The 20,038-nt window shown below is 38.5% G+C and overlaps 1 protein-coding gene across 2 annotated transcripts in view; it reads left to right on the forward strand.

The window, feature by feature from the left end:
* The window catches only part of WARS2 (tryptophanyl tRNA synthetase 2, mitochondrial), a 95,318-nt gene that overhangs the window by 39,323 nt on the left and 35,957 nt on the right, over positions 1-20,038 (forward strand). Inside the window, exon 2 of one of the 2 annotated variants that reach the window (XM_025994656.2) lies at positions 9,262-9,519. In XM_025994656.2, coding sequence (XP_025850441.1) covers positions 9,262-9,519 — 258 coding nt within the window. Of the gene's footprint in view, positions 1-9,102; positions 9,520-20,038 lie in introns of those variants that run through there. The other variant, XM_072766775.1, reaches the window with a different exon arrangement.

Here is a 20,038-nt window from a genome sequence, read left to right on the forward strand (position 1 = left end):
ATCTGATGGAGAAACATTTGCTGAGTTGGCGTTTCACATGTAGGAAAAAAACCAAAACAAAACAAAACAGGAAGAAAGACCTGAAGAATATAAGCCCAGAGAAATGTTGAGGTACAAAACAAATAGCTATAGAAGAAAAGAACATGGTAAATGTCCAAACCTAGGGAAGAGCGTTCTGTGGTCTGCAGCAGAACTCCGGGGTTCTGGATTCTGGTCCCAGCTGTACCACCAGCTGTGTGTCCTTGGCATTTTGGTAAACATCTCTGGTACACACTTTATCCTTCTGAGAAGCCTGTGGAAGGGAGGTGTTGGTCGGCTGAGGGTGCTTAAAGGCCAAGGGACAAAGTTCTAAACAGACCAGGGCCAGGGTGGAGGAAGGGATAGAACAGAGGTCAACAGCAAGAGTTTGGCTCTGGGGCTGACTGCCCTGCCTGTGATTTACCCCAGCAGTGTCCTTCCCTAGAAAGTAAGGCCAGAAATCCCACCTCCATGAAGCGAGGGAAGGTATGTGCAGGTGACCCGGGAGCGTTTCGGACTGCCACAGTTAGTGACAAGAGGGAAATATATGTGCGTGAGCCCTCTGTCACATGATGGGAGGACCACACAGGACAGTAGATGCACAGCTCTTGAAATGTGGAAGAGGCTTAAGTAAGTCTGCAAGAAACTTGTTAAAAGTCAAGTTTATTCCTTTTAAACTCTTGCACAGCCTAACAATATATATTAAATGTTTATCATCCGTGCCCTTAAGGACCTCACAGATGACTAGGCCCGTCCCTCCTATTTTTTCTTTTTTAAAATAATCTTTTTCCATTCAATTTTAATGATCAGCTTACGTGTTGTCTCTTGTTTGTGGGTGATATAAGACCTACTTTCTCTTACATTGAATTAATATTTACTACACTGATTCCCAGGTCTGAGCATCTGGTTTCATTTCTAAGCAGAAACGAACCCATTTTTCTTGGTGCCGAGTCAGCATTTTCTCCCCAGACCCAGAGCTCTTCGTATTTTCTGGAAGAAAGAGCTGACTGTGGCAGAACAATGCTGAGCTGTGGCCAAAGAAAGCTTCAGAGGAGCACCTGGCTCCTCCCAGCCAGGGCTGAGGTGGTATTTTTTATGCTGAGTCTTTTCTTTCCTTTTCTTTTTTTTTTTTCTTTTTTTTTTTTTTTTTTTGCTGCTGAGTCTTTTCTGCTCCAGCTCTTAAATCACTAATTGGTAGGAGAGCCATTTTCGAAAATAAACAACAGCAAAAAACATTGAGATGTTCAATGAGCCTAGGATTGAAATCATAGGGTAACCTATATGAGAAACATTGAGAGCTAAGGAGTGAGAATCCTAAGATGTTATTTTTATTACTACACAATGATCAGAATAAATAGACTTACAGAAAGAGATTTTCAGCTCAGTTAGTTAATAACATTGGTTACTTTTTTTTTTTTTTATCATATTCTGTGATAACATGCCCTTTATGGAACCAATTAGACACGGTTGTGGTTCAGCCAAGGCTTTGGTGGACCGTTGACTGCAGTTAAAACAGGTGAGGCGAATGCACAATTGATGTTACAGCTGGCTACAAGCAGGACTTGGTAATAAGAGTCTTGAAATTTGTTCTCGAAACCTTTGCTTCCCAACACCATACCCAAGTTGAAAGTGTTTCAAAGCTAGTAGGCAGCCTCCTTTTGATGTATTTTATTCACTTGGAATTAAAGACAGAGCTCTTTTTAGCTAATCACAAACACTATCTTTTGCTACAATTAGCAGCTTTCAATTTTTCAATTGCTTCTGGGTGCAGTCATTAAAATGAATGTAATCATGAATTTTGGATGTGCTTTGTCGTCCCTTAAGACAGGAATGGTGTTAGCTACATCTGTCAGACTGTATGTTCTCCCTTTGATTTGAACACCCACTCTCTCTTCTGGAATAGATCAAATCCCGGGACTGGTGTGGCCCATTGGTAATGCTGATTCTGTTACAGAATAAGCCAATGAATACGTTGATTGGAAGTGGCATTTGTTAAGGAAATAGCACCTGAAATAAAAATGGAGCCCTATTTTGTAAAATGCTCCTTTCTTTTTTCCTTCTTAATCCTCTGCACTGTGATGGAATCCTAGGTTGATGCTCCAGAAGTCCCCATGAGTGAGTGCCTGTGAGATAGTCCTGAAGCTGTTTTCTTTGTGGCTTGTCTCTTGTCCACAGGGAAGCCCATGCTCCTCTCATTTTCATGCTTTTCCAGCTCCAGTGCTTTTGAACACAGAACCCCCATCCTCCCACCACCCAAACTCCACATTCCAGCCCCGTGATTTCACGGTCCTGGGCAGCGCTCCCCTGCCATGCAGTCAGGCTGCCTGCTGACTCTTGCAGGGGCAACAGATGGGAACATAAACTCACCGCAGAAGAGCAGGATGCTCTCTGTATATTTTTAAGACCAGGAATCCAGTTCTCATTTAGAGGCTGTATTTTTTAAATAGCTCCCTGAAAATCGAACAAAACATTTCTTGTTGCTCTTATTTCTTGATAACATCATTTTCTCCGCGTGGATGGATAGAATCACAGAAATTAGAGAATGGAAAAGATATATTAGATCATGTCTAGTCCATTCCCACTGGTTACAGCTCTTTTTTTCCCCACAGTCTGTCCTCTATAGCGTTTTTCTCTTTTCATTTTCTTAAGAATTAGTTTTTCTGTTTCTCCTGGGGAATAATTCCTTAGTTTGACCATGGAGGAATGTATATGCAAATATTTGTAGTCTTTTTTTCAGCCTGATATTCCTACTCTTCATAATCCCTTACATTAGTATAAACAGCCCCTCTTCATCCTAAGTCAAGTATTTCTGGATTTTTTTTTCTTCTTCTCCATTTATTAAGTTCAGAGCTTGTTTTTCTGCTTTGCTTTCTCTCTTCATCAATCAGTCCCTAAAGCCCATTAATCATTTTTTTACCTCACTGAAAGCTCTTTTGCTTATTCCCATATCAGGAGTCCAGGGCTGGTTGAGATCCCAAGGAGAGATCCTTGAAGAAGCCTCACTGATAATGTGCTTATTCTATCCTCTCTCTCGTCCTGGACCCCTAGCCTCAGTTTGCAACCACAAACTGTTTTCTACAAAAATGTTTCTAAATTATGATTTGGAGAATTAGTCATATTAGTCATCTCAAGGCTGTGTGTATGTGTGTGCACATGTGGTTTTAAGTGGTAAGATTATATTTGTTCTCAGTTACTTAGAAGATATTTTTCATATCCTTGGAGCCACAAGTCTTTCAGGTCTCCTGCATCCTTGGATCAAGTGTAATTCTGGACCATGGAACTATGATGCATCCGTAGAATGTAGCATCCTATTTTAGAGCTGTCATCTCAGAATTAGGAAAATAAACAGATATGGGAAAAACAGACTGTATTTGTAGGATTTAGAATTCTTGGGGAAGTAAAGGGCAAAATTTAAATAGCCTTAGCCCTCACATATCTAAAGAAGATTGGCTCTTAAAGTCTAGTGTTGGAGCACCTGGGTGGCTTGGTGGTTGAGTGTCTGCCTTTGGCTCAGGGTGTGATCCCAGGGTCCTGGGATTGAGTCCTGCATCAGGTTCCCTGCATGGAGCCTGCTTCTCCCTCTATATCTCTGCCTCTCTCTTCTATGTCTCTCATGAATAAATAAATAAAATATTAAAAAAAAAAGCTAGTGTTAGTTATATAGATTTTTTTTATTATGTCATTTTCTCTCTTTTTTTTTTTTTTTACATCTCAGTTATTTTGAGGTATAATTGACAAATGAGTTTGTAAGATATTGAAAATGTACATCATGGTGATTTTATATACAGATGCTTCGTGAAAGGGCCTGGTTAATTAATACACCATCACCTTACATGTTTATTTTCATTTATTTGTTTTTGGTGAGAATATTTAAGTTCTATCTTTTAGCAAATTCCACTTATACAATACAGTGTAATCAACTATAATCACCATATTTTACCTTAGATCTTCATATGCTATATGGTTTCCTGGATTGGAGGACCTAATATTATGAACATACGAGTTCTCTCCAAAGCAGTTTATAGACTCAATGCAATCTCAGTTGAAAACCCCAAAGTTTTTTTTTTTCTCTTAGAACTTTTCTTTTTTATTTTATTTTATTTATTTATTTATTTATTTATTTATTTATTTATTTATGATAGTCACAGAGAGAGAGAGAGAGGCAGAGACACAGGCAGAGGGAGAAGCAGGCTCCATGCACCGGGAGCCCAATGTGGGATTCAATCCCGCATCTCCAGGATCGCGCTCTGGGCCAAAGGCAGGCGCCAAACCGCTGCACCACCCAGGGATCCCTCTTAGAACTTTTCAAAGTGGGATGCCTGGGTGGCTCAGCGGTGGAGCATCTGTCTTTGGCCCAGGGTGTGATCCTGGAGTCCTGGGATTGAGTCCCACATCGGGCTCCTGCATGGAGCCTGTTTCTCCCTCTGCCTGTGGCTCTGCCTCTCTCTCTGTGTCTCTCATGAATAAATAAATGAAATCTTAAAAAAAAAAAAAAAGAACTTTTTAAGGTGATTCTAAAATGTATAGGGAAGTATAAAAAGCCAAGGATGGGTGAGCGAATTCTTTTTTTTTTTTCATTAAAGATTTTATTTATTTATGAGAAGCACGGAGAAAGGCAGAGGCAGAGAGAGGAGCAAGCTTCCCATGGGCAGCCTGATGTGGGACTCAATCCCAGGACCCCGGGATCACACCCTCAGCCAAAGGCAGACACTCGCCCACTGAGCCACCCAGGCGCCCCTGGGTAAGCTAATTCTTGAAGATGAAGGTAAAAAGACTTGGTTCACTATGTCCCAAGACTTACTAAAAAGGTACTATGGTACTGATCAGAGACAGACACATAAACAGATGGGAAAGAATAGAAAGACCAGATATAGACACAAGTATAAAGAGGCAAGATGCTTGATTTGTGACAGAAGTGGCATTCCAGAGTAATGGTCAAAGCCAACTTTTTCCATAAATGGTACTGGAACGATCTGATATCCTCATATGGGGGAAAGAAAGAAAAGGAATTGGATGCCTACCTTACACCGTATGCAAAGAACTCCAAGTGGATACAGACTTAAAAGTAAAAGAAAAAACTTTAAAGCATACTCACATGTGCATATACAAATGCTTTATGTATCTGTATAGGCAAATACACTCATATCTCCATGACCTCAAGTTATTAAAAGATTTCTTCTATGCCACTAAAACATCTGTAGTCAAAAATTATATATTTGGTGAAATTAAGAATGTCTCTTTGTCAAAAGATAACATAAAGAAGACAAATAGCTATGCAATGAGAGAATATATTGGTCATACATGTAATTGATAAAATATTAGTATCCAGGATATATAAAAATACCTAAATCAATAAAAAGATTATCCAACTTGAGAAGAATAGGCAAAATAACTTCAGTAGGCCCCCCCACAGAAGAAGAAATAAAAATAGCCAATAACCACAAAAGTTCTCGACTTTAATAATCGAAGAAATGCAATTAAACCATGATAAGATTCTACTTCTTATCCATCATATTAGCCAGTAAAAGTACTGGCAGTGTTGATGAGGATGAGGACCAAAAGAAATTGATGGTAGAAATTGCAGTAGGTTCCATACTTAGGAGTGATTTAGCTTACTGTAGTACACTTGAAGATACAAAATGCATACCTTATGACCCAGCATATGTACTAGGAAAAATTGGCACACACAACACAAAGATACATGTATAAGAATATCCTTTTTTTTCTCCATAACTTATTTATTTGGAAATTTGCAAGCCTATAGAAAAGTTGCAAAATTAATGCAATGATTGTGAGCAAGCCTTACTGGATAGTAGCTAGTGGAAAGAACATACCTGGGCTTTGAAGTAAGTAATACCTGGTTTGATATCCCAACTTTATCACTTACTAGCTGTAGGACCGTGGGCAATCTCTAAAGATTGTAAGCCTCAATTATCTCATCTGCAAATTAGAGGTAATAAAATGCCTACCATATTAGATATTGTAAGGACTAATTGCACTAATGTATATCAAGCATAATGAGCATAAATGCATGCAACATAGTTGTTCGGGAAATTATGGCTGCCATAAATATTTTGTTGTTGTTGTTGTTAAAAATGATAATGACACATTTTATTTCTTCAGAACCTTTTAATGACAGCACATTTACTGACGTATATTCATTATGTTTCATTACAGAATAAAAAATTATTCAAGAAAACAATAGCATTTTTTTTCATCCTGTATTACTTTTTTCCTTCTCAGTTTCCTGTTACAACTTCAATATCAGAAAGGACAAACCAGGGAATCCTGGGTGGCTCAGCGGTTGAGCATCTGCCTTTGGCTCAGGGCGTGATCCAGAAGTCCTGGGATCGAGTCTCACATCGGGCTCCCTGCATGGAGCCTGCTTCTCTCTCTGCCTATGTCTCTGCCTCTCTCATGAATAAATAAAATTAAAAATATATATATTTTAAAATATATATATATTTTAAAAAGTGCAAATGAGGGGCACATTGGTGGCTCAGTTGGTTAAGCATCTGCCTTTTGCTCAGGCCATGATCCCATCCCCATGATCTCACGTGGGGCTCTCTGCTCCTTCCTCTGCTCCTCCCTCCTCCCTTTGTCCCCCACCCCCCACCTCCTGCCTCTTCCCCCCACTCATAATACCTCTCTGCTCTCTCTTTCAAATAAATAAATAAAATCTTTAAAAATTAAAAAAAAGAAAGTACAAACCAGTGGGAAAACATGCCCATAATAAAAATGTTTTTATAATTTAAAAAATTATATAGGATTAAAAACTCCAAAAAAAAGGATTAAAAACTCCACGTGAAGAAATACAGTATGATTTTATCAAAAGTAAAAGGAAACTGAAGCACATAAAGTTAAATAACTTTATCAAGAAGTAATATTAGAAATAGTGTATAAGTTTTCTGATTTCTAGTCCAAGATCCTGCACGCTAAGTTGTAATATCATCAATTATATTTAGAGAAAACTGAGTTAAGTAAATAGCAATACCCTTCATCTCTAATGCTATGACTTCCTTGCCTTACCTACAAAAATGAATGAAAAAGCCTTGACGCCCCTTTACTCTCCAGAGAAATTCAATTCTGTGTCTGAACTCTTTTTCACTGACCCCCAGATCCAATCATCTTTTCCTCTTGGGAACTCTGTCTGTACTCCACTATTTATGTTTGCAAACTGATTATGACAGTAACAGTATTGCCACATTGGAATAGCCAGGGGAATTTTAAAAAAGAAAACCATAGCTGGGGGCATCACAATGCCAGATTTCAGGTTGTACTACAAAGCTGTGGTCATCAAGACAGTGTGGTACTGGCACAAAAACAGACACATAGATCAATGGAACAGAATAGAGAACCCAGAAGTGGACCCTGAAATGTATGGTCATCTAATATTCGATAAAGGAGGAAAGACTCTCCATTGGAAGAAAGACAGTCTCTTCAATAAATGGTGCTGGGAAAATTGGACATCCACATGCAGAAGATTGAAACTAGACCACTCTCTTTCACCATACACAAAGATAAACTCAAAATGGATGAAAGGGGATCCCTGGGTGGCGCAGCGGTTTGGCGCCTGCCTTTGGCCCAGGGCGCGATCCTGGAGACCCCGGATCGAATCCCACGTCAGGCTCCCGGTGCATGGAGCCTGCTTCTCCCTCTGCCTGTGTCTCTGCCTCTCTCTCTGTGTGTGTGACTATCACAAATAAATAAAAATTTTAAAAAATGGATGAAAGATCTAAATGTGAGACAAGATTCCATCAAAATCCTAGAGGAGAACACAGGCAACACCCTTTTTGAACTTGGCCACAGTAACTTCTTGCAAGATACATCCACGAACGCAAAAGAAACAAAAGCAAAAATGAACTATTGGGACTTCATCAAGATAAGAAGCTTTTGCACAGCAAAGGATACAGTCAACAAAACTAAAAGACAACCTACAGAATGGGAGAAGATATTTGCAAAAGACCTATCAGATAAAGGGCTAGTTTCCAAGATCTATAAAGAACTTATTCAACTCAACACCAAAGAAACAGACAGTCCAATCATGAAATGGGCAAAAGACATGAACAGAAATCTCACAGAGGAAGACATAGACATGACCAACACGCACATGAGAAAATGCTCTGCATCACTTGCCATCAGGGAAATACAAATCAAAACCACAATGAGATACCACCTCACACCAGTGAGAATGGGGAAAATTAACAAGGCAGGAAACTACAAATGTTGGAAAGGATGCGGAGAAAAGGGAACCCTCTTACACGGTTGGTGGGAATGTGAACTGGTGCAGCCACTCTGGAAAACTGTGTGGAGGTTCCTCAAAGAGTTAAAAATAGACCTGCCCTACGACCCAGCAATTGCACTGTTGGGGATTTACCCCAAATATACAGATGCAATGAAACGCCGGGACACCTGCACCCCGATGTTTCTAGCAGCAATGTCCACAATAGCCAAACTGTGGAAGGAGCCTCGGTGTCCATCGACAGATGAATGGATAAAGAAGATGTGGTTTATGTATACAATGGAATATTACTCAGCCATTAGAAATGACAAATACCCACCATTTGCTTCAACGTGGATGGAACTGGAGGGTATTATGCTGAGTGAAGTAAGTCAATCGGATAAGGACAAACATTATATGGTCTCATTCATTTGGGGAATATAAATAATAGTGAAAGGGAATAGAAGGGAAGGGAAATGGGTAGGAAATATCAGAAAGGGAGACAGAACATGAAGACTCATAACTCTGGGAAACGAACTAGGAGTGGTGGAAGGGGAGGAGGGCGGGGGGTGGGGGTGAATGGGTGACGGGCACTGAGGGGGGCACTTGATGGGATGAGCACTGGGTGTTATTCTGTAAGTTGGCAAATTGAACACCAATAAAAAAATAAATTTATTATTAAAAAAACAGTATTGCCACATTGTACTGTTACATATCTCTTTGTAAACCTATCCTCTATTTCCAATTAGATTGCATCTCTTGGAGATGTGCCTTTTTCTTCTGCGCCTTTGTATTTGTACATTTTTGAGTGTACAAAGAATTCCAACCACATTTTAAGTATTCTCTCCTGTCCCTAATAGCACCTAACAGTGCTTTGCACAGGCACAAAATAAATGCATCAGGATAATGACTGTCAGATTGCAGTCGTAAAAAATAGAACTCGTCATCATTTCTATGGTAACATGGGCACAGGATTCATAGATTCTGCCTTGAAAGCAAATGCTTGTTTTCCTCTATTCCAGAAAGATGCTGTGAAGCGAGTATTCTCTGGCATTCAGCCTACAGGAATCCCCCACCTTGGCAATTACCTGGGAGCCATTGAGACCTGGGTGAAATTACAGGAAGAGCATGGCTCGGTGCTGTACAGCATTGTTGACCTACACTCCATCACTGTCCCCCAGGACCCGGCCGTCCTTCGGCAGAGCATCTTGGACATGACTGCTGTTCTTCTCGCCTGTGGCATAAACCCAGAGAAGAGTATCCTTTTCCAACAATCTCAGGTCAGCTTCTCAGATTAGAACCATGAAAACTTATCTTTTCAAATTATTTGGGGAAAAATTTGGATGAAAGTTTAGGTAGCTCCTGTTTGTGATTCTTTTTAAATGATTTAAGAGCTACTTCATTAGATGCGATGATTTATTTTCCTGTTTACCCTGTATTCATATCTTTAAATGTCATCATAATGCTATAGTATTGTTACCTTTTCCTCCACTATTCTTGCTTCATGTATCGAATCGTACTATCTCATTAGTACTTGTAAGTCTGAAATTGTTTTTCTGTACTGAATTGCATTCAAACTGCTAAATTCATACTGTTGAATCATCTCCTGGTAATCAGACATAGAATTTAGCAACCAGTGGTTTTGCATAATGCCAATGTTGCTTTACTGGGTATTGCATTTGGAAGACCTGTTAGATAACTCCCATTGTTCATTCTTTGAATAATAGCTTTTGAGAAGATTTGAGAGAACTAGCTGGGAAATTGGAAGACAGTGTTCAGTCTCCTGATTCCAAGCCAAGAGAGGCTTCAGAACAAAGCCAAAATATTTGACTGATATCGTCACTATGGATGAATCAGTTTACTCTTGGATGGGCAGATAGCCTGGACTAGAGACAAGGCACTTCAGAGATTCCTTAGAAAAGAAGATGAGAAATTTAACTGGATCATACCCTTATTACATATCCACTTTAATCTTGTGACAAAGCCCCAACTCACGAACAGTATGTTATACATGTTTTGGCACATATTAACATGTATACATGCATGGTATGCGTTATACATGTGTATATCTCCTTTCTTAGTCATAAACTTTGGAAAATCATCATTTTTATATATGTTTTATCACCCAGGGAACTTAGTGTAATGATACATAGAGAGAGACCATTTTAAAAAATATGTAATAAATTAATATCTTCAAAAATAAATACATTTATTAACTTAAAACTTGTTTCCAGCTTGGAAATAAAATAATAAAATAATAGAATCTGATCATTAAAATTTACCTCAATTTCCTTCCTTGTAGTTGATCAGAAAGCCTTTACTTTTTTTTTTTTTTTTTTTTTTTCTGAGAAAGCCTTTACTTACACATAACTTTTCAAATTCAATCTTGGACTGACCTACCTGTTTTAAGTATATAAATATACTTGCATATGTTAAGCAAACACCTGCCTACCTATAATTTCCATTCATTCATTTGACTTATGCTCTTTAAAAATACATAGTAAATCAACTCAGTCTTCCACTTGACTACTCTTCAAATACTCAGGGAGGTTTATTACACACTAGCCTTACCCTACAGGTCCTTAACCCACTGGTTTTACCCTTTCCAAGCTAGTTATCCCACCTTGGGAGCACTCTCACCGTCTGAAGAAATGTGCCTGTTCTATTTCAGGAAACACTGTTTATTCATACTCTTCATGTCAGTTTTCAACATTATAAGTTACCTGATAGATCTTTGTAAGTTACCTGATAGATCTTTACTTCAACTAAGCTGTTTTTGATACAAGCTCCTTTTTGATCCTTATATGAATACCATTTCTAAAAATTGTATTCCTAATACATGTTTCCATACTTCTGCAAGGTGAAAATGTCTACATCTCTACAAAGTAACCCCTTGCCAGACTGCTTTGTTAAACAGTGACATTTAAAATTAAAGGCTCATTTATAGCCACAACCAATGCTTGCACTTTGAGCTCTTACCCCCGGGAATGATTACCACATTATCATTTTTTTCTCCTTTTTAAAGGCTTTTTGGCAGTGACCTCCGTAAGCATCTAAAATTTGCAATAATTGAGGTAAAAAAAATAATTGAGGTCTTTTATTCAACATGGAACTTTGTTGTTCAAACTAACAATTGAAAGAGTTGCCCACAGTATGGGAGACTTTGTAAAAACTCTGTAAATGAAGGATCCTGAAAGTCACCTTCCTTTTGATTTTTGTTGTTGTTGTTATGTAATGAGCTCATTGGTTCCCATAGTAGTTGTGGTCTAGGTCAGAGAGTGCAGGTCACTGGTGTTGCCTGCTTCTACAGTGGCCTCAGGCAGTTCTGCACTGCCTTGCAGGTCCCCTTCTCCCATCCCTACTGCAGCTCCGTCCAGGGAATTCGGGTAGCTTGCCAGTAAAATGTGAGAGAAGTACTCATCTGTGCACATTCTACAATTTGTCCCACAAAGATCATATGAAAGACTTCCTCAAGGTGTCTTCCTAACCTAAAAAAAAACATACTTGGTTTGGGCCATTTCCTTCCTTAACTCAGGCAACCTTAATACAACGCAGTGGATGGACTGGGTAGTTTATCAGGTTTTCTTTCCATTTTTAAATATTTAATAAAGAAAAATTTAAATATGTATAGAAGATTAGGGAAGAATAGTGTACTATACCCCCATCACTTGCTAGCATTTTGTGATTTGTCTCATCAACGTTGTTTTTATTGTCAGAGTATCTTTTTTAAAGGATTTATATATTTATTTGAAAGAGGAGAGAGAGAGTACACTCAAGAGAGGGAGGGGCAGAGGGAGATGAAGTCTTAAGCAGATTCCGTGCTGAACGTGGAGCCCAGTGTGGCACTCAAGGGGGCACCTGACATGGGACTCAGTCTCACAAGCCTGAGATGATGACTCTGAGTCGGATGCTTAACTGTCTGCACCACGCAGGTTCCCCAGTTGTTTAAGTATTTTAAAGCAGATAACATAAATCGTGGCATCTCAGTCCCTAAATATTTCAGTGTGCTTCTGTATAAATTGAGGAAATTGTTTTACATAACCATAATAGTGTCATCACACCTAAAAAAGCTAATGAGAATTCCATATGATCATCTAATACCCAGCCCATATTCAAATTATGCCAATTCTCCCAAAATGTAATTTTATATTTGCTTTGTTTGAATAATGATCCAACAAAGGTCTACACGTTGCATTTCTTTTCATCTTTTGATTTGTTGCTCAAGTTTTACTTTCATTTCTCATAAAGTTAATCATACTTGAAAAGAATTAAAAACTTAAATTTTTATACTTCTACTTTTTTCATGCCTTGGTAGGTTAATTGAGTTTTCTTTTATTTACTAGAAAATTAGCTCCCTTGAACCTAAAATAAACCTTACTTTTTTTATGTTGTTGCTTTCGCTTTGTGCTAATGTATATTGGCTGATATTTAGTGGTTACAACCTACCATTCACATGGTGCTCATCACCATTTTTAATAGTTTGAATAGAAACTCTGCTTGCAGGCAGCTCTGGTGGCTCAGCGGTTTAGAGCTGCCTGCAGCCGGGGTGTGATCCTGGAGACCCGGGATAGAGTCCCGCGTCGGGCTCCCTGCATGGAGCCTGCTACTCCCTCTGCCTGTATCTCTGCCTCTCTCTCTGTGTCTCTCATGAATAAATAAGTTTTAAAAAGTTAAAAAAAAAAAAAAAAGAAAAGAAACTCTGCTTGCCCTAGTGCCCATAGAGTTCCTTCAGAGTGGCCGTAAAGCTTCTAGTTGTTTATGGAAGACGGTGGGAAGTTCTTCCTAATGCTTTATGTTGAAAGTATGAAGGCATGCACTGGATTTGCTTCCTAGCAAAAAAGTAAAAAAAGTAAAGTAGAAGTATAATCAGATAAGCTAGTGTCCCTGAAACAGTGATTTTTCTAGACAGCAGGCCTCATATTTGCAGTGTTCTATAGATGAAAGAATCCTCATGGTGTTGATGTTTTGTGTCTTACCATGCAAAAATCAGTAGTTAACAACTTTCTTTAGCAATTTGTGGAGTCTCTAATAGATGGGGACCAAAAATAAAATACTCATAGCATTGCTAGATTTAGAAAAAAAATTAGAAGTCATGTTAATTAGAAAATTAATATTTTTAAATGTGTAAGATTAAAAAGCCTTTTCATGTATATGACCTCACTTTTAATCCTCAAAAGAGCACATGAGTTAGGCATTACTGTTGTTTCACAGAGGAATAAAGTAAGATATGAAAAGATTGAGTAAATTATAAATTGTCTTTAAAACCATCTCTGAGAGGTGCTTGGTACTTAGTAAATGCTTAGCAAATGTATCTCTTAATTTCACCTGAGGTCATCCAGGTGGCAAAAACAGTCTTTTTTTTCCTTCCTAAGGCACCACTTTTAGAAGATGTCCTCAGAACTTTATGCTGTCACACACTATGCCTTTGCCTCAGTAGCTAATAGCAAAGGAGCAGCAGAGCTGACCTTAAGGCCCTCATTATTTCTTGCCTAGACAGTTGTCTCACCCCTTCATTCCTGCCTCAGGCTCTCATGGCAGCAGTCTATCCCCCACATTGTAGCCATGCTCATGTTTCTACTTCAGATACCTAAGCACCTCTCTCCTACCCTCAGGGTAAAAATCTAAATTCAGTTTCTAGGAAGCCCTTCAAGAATGAGGCCTTGAGAGAGAGAAAGAAAAAGAGAGAAAGAGGGAGGGAAGGAGGGAGGTACAATGGAATATTATTCAGCCGTAAAAAGAATGAAATTTTGCCACTTGCAACAATGTGGATGGATATAGAGAGTATAATGCCAAGTGAAAGAAGTCATTGAAAGAAAGTGAAATTTAAGAAACAAAACAAATGAGCAGAGTCAAAAAAAAAAAAAAAAAAGAGAGAGAGAGAGAGAGAGAGAGAAAGAGAGGGAGAGACAAACCAAGAAACAGACTTTTAACTCTAGAGAACACACTAGAGTTACCAGAGGGGAGGTGGGTGGGGGATGGGTGAAACAGATGATGGGGATTAAGAAGGGCACTTGTGATGAGCACTGGGTGATACGCGGAAGTGTTAAATCACTATACTGTATACCTGAAACTAATGTAACACTGTATGTTAACTGTACTAGAATTAAGTTAAAAATTTAAAAAAAGAATGACATCCCTGAGAACATCAGGCCAGTGTTGTTTCCACTCCACCACTTTTTAATCATCAGATTATTTTTATTTAGATGATCTCATCAACTTTTACTAATAACTCTTTAAAGCAAGAATGGAGGGGGTAGTTCTGGTTTTATTTCGAGAAAATGTGATAAACCAGTTCTTAAAAAGCAGATAACTTAGAGATCAGTTGTCTACATTTTAACATAGTTTTCTGTTGGTTCCTTTCTATTGGGAGTTTTATAATGCATGTAAGCATTTGATTGATCACTAAATATGTAACCAAGAGGATAGGAAGTTAGAAAACAATTATACTGAAGGTGTTGTGAGCCAATGCCAGCTAAAATTAGATATACCTGCATTCCCCACACCCCACACAGTTATTTACAAGTAAAATCAAGAATTTTTGAAATTGTGAGTTAGAAAGAAATGTTTTTTTACATTATATAATGTGCTCTTTTTGTGCATATCCACTGTATTAAGCAAAGTACTTGGAACTAAATATAAAGACTAGTTCCCCCAGGTGCTATTGTTGTACATGGGAGTAAGTTCTAGGAATCATTTGAAGAAGGGAAAGAATTCAGCTGTGTTATAATGCTTATTTTACCAATAATTTTCATCTCCAATCCTCTGCATTCTTTCTCAGCAGTCTGACTGAAACAATTTAGACTTATTGAAGATTTTTCTCATTATTTTCTTTTTCTTTCTCTCCCACTGGCCTCTAGTCATGGTGCTTCCCCTAAAATATGTTTGCCATATGTGGGGAATTTTACAGAGCCTCCCCTCTGAAAGGTGTGTGTGTGTGTGTGTATGAGAGGGAGAGAGAGAAGGAGATTGAGAAAGAGAGAGAGGAGGGGGAGAGAGAGCCTGCCTGTGTGTTTGGCAGAGGTTTCCATCCCAATGCCAAAGTCAGTGGTCTTTTATATCCAGCAGGCCTGAGCACACATCCACTCTGATTCCCACAGCTGTTTCTTAGGTGCATGTCTCGAGAACATCTTTAGTTGTTACTTTCCTTGTGAACTAATCACCGTGCACATGGAAAATAAAAGCTGTAGTTCATAGCTTTAGGCGCTGGCTATGTGCCAAGGCTAGGAGTAAAGGACAGTTTTGACCAGCAGACATCATATTACAAAGCATCCAGAAGTGTCCACGGAAGAGCTGAGGAAGGAGTATAGAATCTGCAGCATTGAAATGAGGCTTCATTCTCTAATTAGAGTTATGGGTTGTTTTTCCAGGAAACTAAAATCAATAATAATATACTGGCTATTAATAAATAATAATCAAGCTCTCACATGAATCCTGGCTCACTGTATACAAACAAAAGTTGTACCTGACCCACCGTCCCTTATCTCAGGGATGTGAGACCGGCAACACTTGAACTTGGACAGCCAGTATCATGTTTTCAATTATCCTAGTCATTTTGGAAGCCTTTTTGAGTACACATTTATACTTGTTGACTTCTCAACGTTGTTTTTTTTAGGCTACCAACAACAGGTGCAACATACAGCTCATAATAGAAAGGGAGTAGGGCCTCCTGGGTGGCTCAGTCAGTAGAGCACAGAACTCTTGATCTCAAGTTTGTGAGTTTGAGCCCCACATTGGGTGTAGAGATTACTTAAAAAATAAATTTAAAAAATTCTGAAGAAGACAAAGGAAGCAACAAATATTCCTGTGGATTAATGGACCTGAGGAGAAATTTATAAAATTTGCATTGCCTTCAGAGTTTCTACGGAGAGGAAAAGGGATCTGAATGGCTCATGGCATAAATAATAAAGAGAAGTTAGGGAAATCATTATATAATCAATCTCCTCATGTGTTTCTTTCCCTAAGAAGTTTCTACTAGTGCTAGTAGAAACTATAGTCGCATCTATAGTCCTATGCGACTTGATGAGCGAGTTATAGTAGTTTCCCTACCTCCATCCTGGACCACAGGATTAAGTCGTATCTTAATTGCACTTTCAAGAAGAGTTCTGCTTTGCTATCATAGCAATAGTGGGAAAAGTACAGGTTTTGCAGCCAGATATAGTTGGCCTGAATCTCACTGCAACCTCTTGTTGTCACACACTGGGCAAGTTCTCTGAACCCCGCTTTTAATGTCTATAACAGGGATATTTAAATAATATAATGTATAATATCCACAAATGTTAGCCTTTTCTCTTGCCCTACCCCACTGCACACAATACTGCTCCAAAGCCTATGGAATTGTGTAGAAACACTATAGAGATTTCAATGTAGCTGTCATTCAGACAATTAAAATGACACAGGCAAAATAGATACGGCCTGAAAAATCGCATCTGATCTTTAAGTCATCTGTTTGCAGTGAAACCAAGAAGCAAACCACTCTCAAATTGAGTAAACTAATCACTTGATTTGTTGATGTAACACATTCCCTGTGATTCTTCGATTGTTATGGATTTTAAACCAGTCAGAAACACTGTAAAACCAAGTGTTCCAACTGTTGACCCCACTCCAAGGAAAGTATGAAAGAGAGCAATTTGCTTAGGACAGTGCTTTGAATTAGATTGAAAGGATTTTAAGTGCCAAAAATATCAGGAAATTTTAGCCAAGCATTAAAAAGAGCTTAAGATAAGAATATGAAAACCATCTTATGTAAGATTTTCATTATTTTTGTTTGTTTTGAAATTAATGTTTTTCCTTGTCTGAACATTATTTACTCAAATCAAAACAAACAAAAAATACCTAGGGAGAGCCATCTTTTACAAACATATTTTCTTTTTCTTTTTAAGATTTTACTTTTATTTTTGTTTTTTTAAGATTCTATTTACTTATTCATGAGAGACACAGAGAGAGACAGAGAGAGGCAGAGACAGGAGAAGCAGGCTCCATGCAAGGAGCCCAATATGGGACTCGGTCCTGGGACCCCACGATCACGCCCTGAGCTAAAGGCAGATGCCCAACCACTGAGCCACCCAGGCGTCCCTTAAGATTTTATTTTATTTTATTTTATTTTATTTTTTTAAAATTTTTATTTACTTATGATAGTCACATAGAGAGAGAGAGAGAGGCAGAGACACAGGCAGAGGGAGAAGCAGGCTCCATGCACCGGGAGCCCGATGTGGGATTCGATCCCGGGTCTCCAGGATCGCGCCCTGGGCCAAAGGCAGGCGCCAAACCGCTGCGCCACCCAGGGATCCCTTAAGATTTTATTTTTAAGTAATCTGTACACCCCACAATGGGGCTCAAACTTACAACTCTGAGGTCAAGAGGAGCATGCTCCATGGACTGAACCAGCCAGGCATCCCTACAAACATATTTTCTATTTCTTTGTTTTATATCACAGGATTAAGAACACAATTCAGCATTTGTGTTTTTAATGAAGCGCAATGTGATCTCTTATCTGGGCTTAGTCTTTTCTTAATTATTATGCTTCTTTACTTCTCTGATGCATTGGTATACTGACCACTTCTTCCTTTTAGGATTTTCTTTTAAGTCCAGTGATACGGCAGTAACATATTTTTCTTCTACTCCTCTGATAGTGACAGATACAAATATCTCCCTATATATATATTCCACCTTCCTGAAGTCTTACCTCCTTCCAAAACTTTTAGCCACTTTCTCTCCCATTTTGGTCACTAGCTCCAACCTTTCTCCTTAATTCTAGACTTGTACTTCTAGCTACCTTCTAGACATCTCTATCTGGGTATCTTTTCCAAATCTTAACTTCAACATATCTGAAGCCAGAGCTTTCCTTTTTAGCTCTGACCAGCTCCTCCACCTGATTTCTTCAAACAATTTGAGTTTGGGGCACCTGAGTGGCTCAGTTGGTCAAGCATCTGCCTTGGGTCCTGGGATCAAGCCCCATATCATCAGACTCCCTGCTCAGTAGAGAGTTCGCTTCTCGCTCTCCCTCTGCCCCTCCTCCCAACTCATGCTCTCTCTCTCTAGCTCTGCTCTTTCTCTCTCAAATAAATAAATAAAATCTTGGGATGCCTGGGTGGCTCAGCAGTTGAGTGTCTGCCTTTGCCACAGGGTGTGTTCCTGGAGTCCCAGGATCGAGTCCCACATCGGGCTCCCTGCATGGAGCCTGCTTCTTCCTCTGCCTGTGTCTCTGCCTCTCTCTGTGCCTCTCATGAATGAATGAATGAATGAATGAATGAATGAATGAATAAATAAATAAATAAATAAATAAAATCTTTAAAAAAATTAATTTGAGGGGAGATTCACATAACATAAAATTAGCCATTTTTTCCTAACTTGAGAAATATGTTTAATCTGTATTTTTTTCTTTACATAATGTTTTTTAAAAATTGTGTTAAAATACACATCACATAAAATTGACCATCTTGGGGCACCTAAGTGGCTCAGTGGTTGAGCGTCTGCCTTTGGCTCCAGTCATGATCCTGGGGTCCTGGGATCAAATCCCACATCAGGCTCCTTGCAGGGAGCCTGTTTCTCCCTCTGCCTGTATCTCTGCACCTCTCTCTGTGTTTCTCATGAATAAATACATCAAATCTTTTTTAAAAAATGACCATCTTAACCATTTTTAAGTGTACCATTCAAAAGTGTTAGATATATTCCCATTATTGTGCAACCAACTTCCAGAACTTTTTATCGTAGAAATCGAAAACTCTATACCCATTATACAACTTCCCATTCCCCTCCTCCCCCAGTCCCTGCCCCCACTTCTATGTTTCTATGAGTCTGACTGTTCCAGGTAATTCATATAGGTAAAATCATATAGTATTTGTCTTTTATGACTGGCTTATTTCACTCAGCATAATGTCCTCAAGTTCATCTATGTTGTAGCATGTGTCAGAATTGCTTTTATTTTTAAGACTAAATAATATTCCATTATATGTTTATACCACATTTTGTTTATCCATTTGTTAAAGGACATTTGGGTCACTTCCACTTTTTTGCTGTTATGGACAATGCTGCTGTGAGTATGAGTGTACAAGTATCTCTTTGAGACCGTTTTGAATTCTTTTGTATATATACCTAGAAGTATTGCTTGATCATATATAATTGTGTTTGTAATTTTTTGAGGAACTCCTTCCTCTTTTCCATGAAATTGGACCATTTTGCTTTGTTACCAACAGTGTACAAGGGCTCCAATTTCTCTATCTCACCAATACTTGTTATTTTCTATGGTTTTTTGAGGGGGTTGTTTTTGATAGCAGCCATCCTAATGAATATGAGGTGATATTTCATTTTGGTTTTAATTCACATTTCTGTAAAGATTAGTGCTGTGCTGTTCAGCATCTTTCAATATGTTTGTTCGCTCTTTGAGTATCTTCATTGGAGAAATGTCTATGCAAGTTGCCCATTTTCAAAATCATATTGTTTGTTTGTTTGAGTGGTAGGAGTTATTTTCTCCCATTTTGTAGTTTGCCTTTATATTTTGTATTCTTGATGAAAAAAAGGTTTTAATTTTGATATAGTCCCCAAAACCTCCATTATTTTTTTGTACCTAAATTCCTGGGGCTATCAGATATACTCACATGGAAATTTAAAATAGAGGCTTACTTTAAAAAAAAAAAAAGATTTTACGAAAAAAAAAATTAAACTGTCTGCCATGAAGTTCTGTGCAGGTTAGCTCTCTTATCCTTCCTCAGGTAGCTAATTTGGGAAGTTGCTTATAGTAGATTGTTATTATTTTAATTATCCATGTTAATTTCCTGTAAGAACAGGGATCAAGCAACTTTT

The sequence above is a fragment of the Vulpes vulpes genome, chromosome 8 (assembly GCF_048418805.1).
Source record: "Vulpes vulpes isolate BD-2025 chromosome 8, VulVul3, whole genome shotgun sequence".
Lineage (NCBI taxonomy): Eukaryota > Metazoa > Chordata > Mammalia > Carnivora > Canidae > Vulpes > Vulpes vulpes.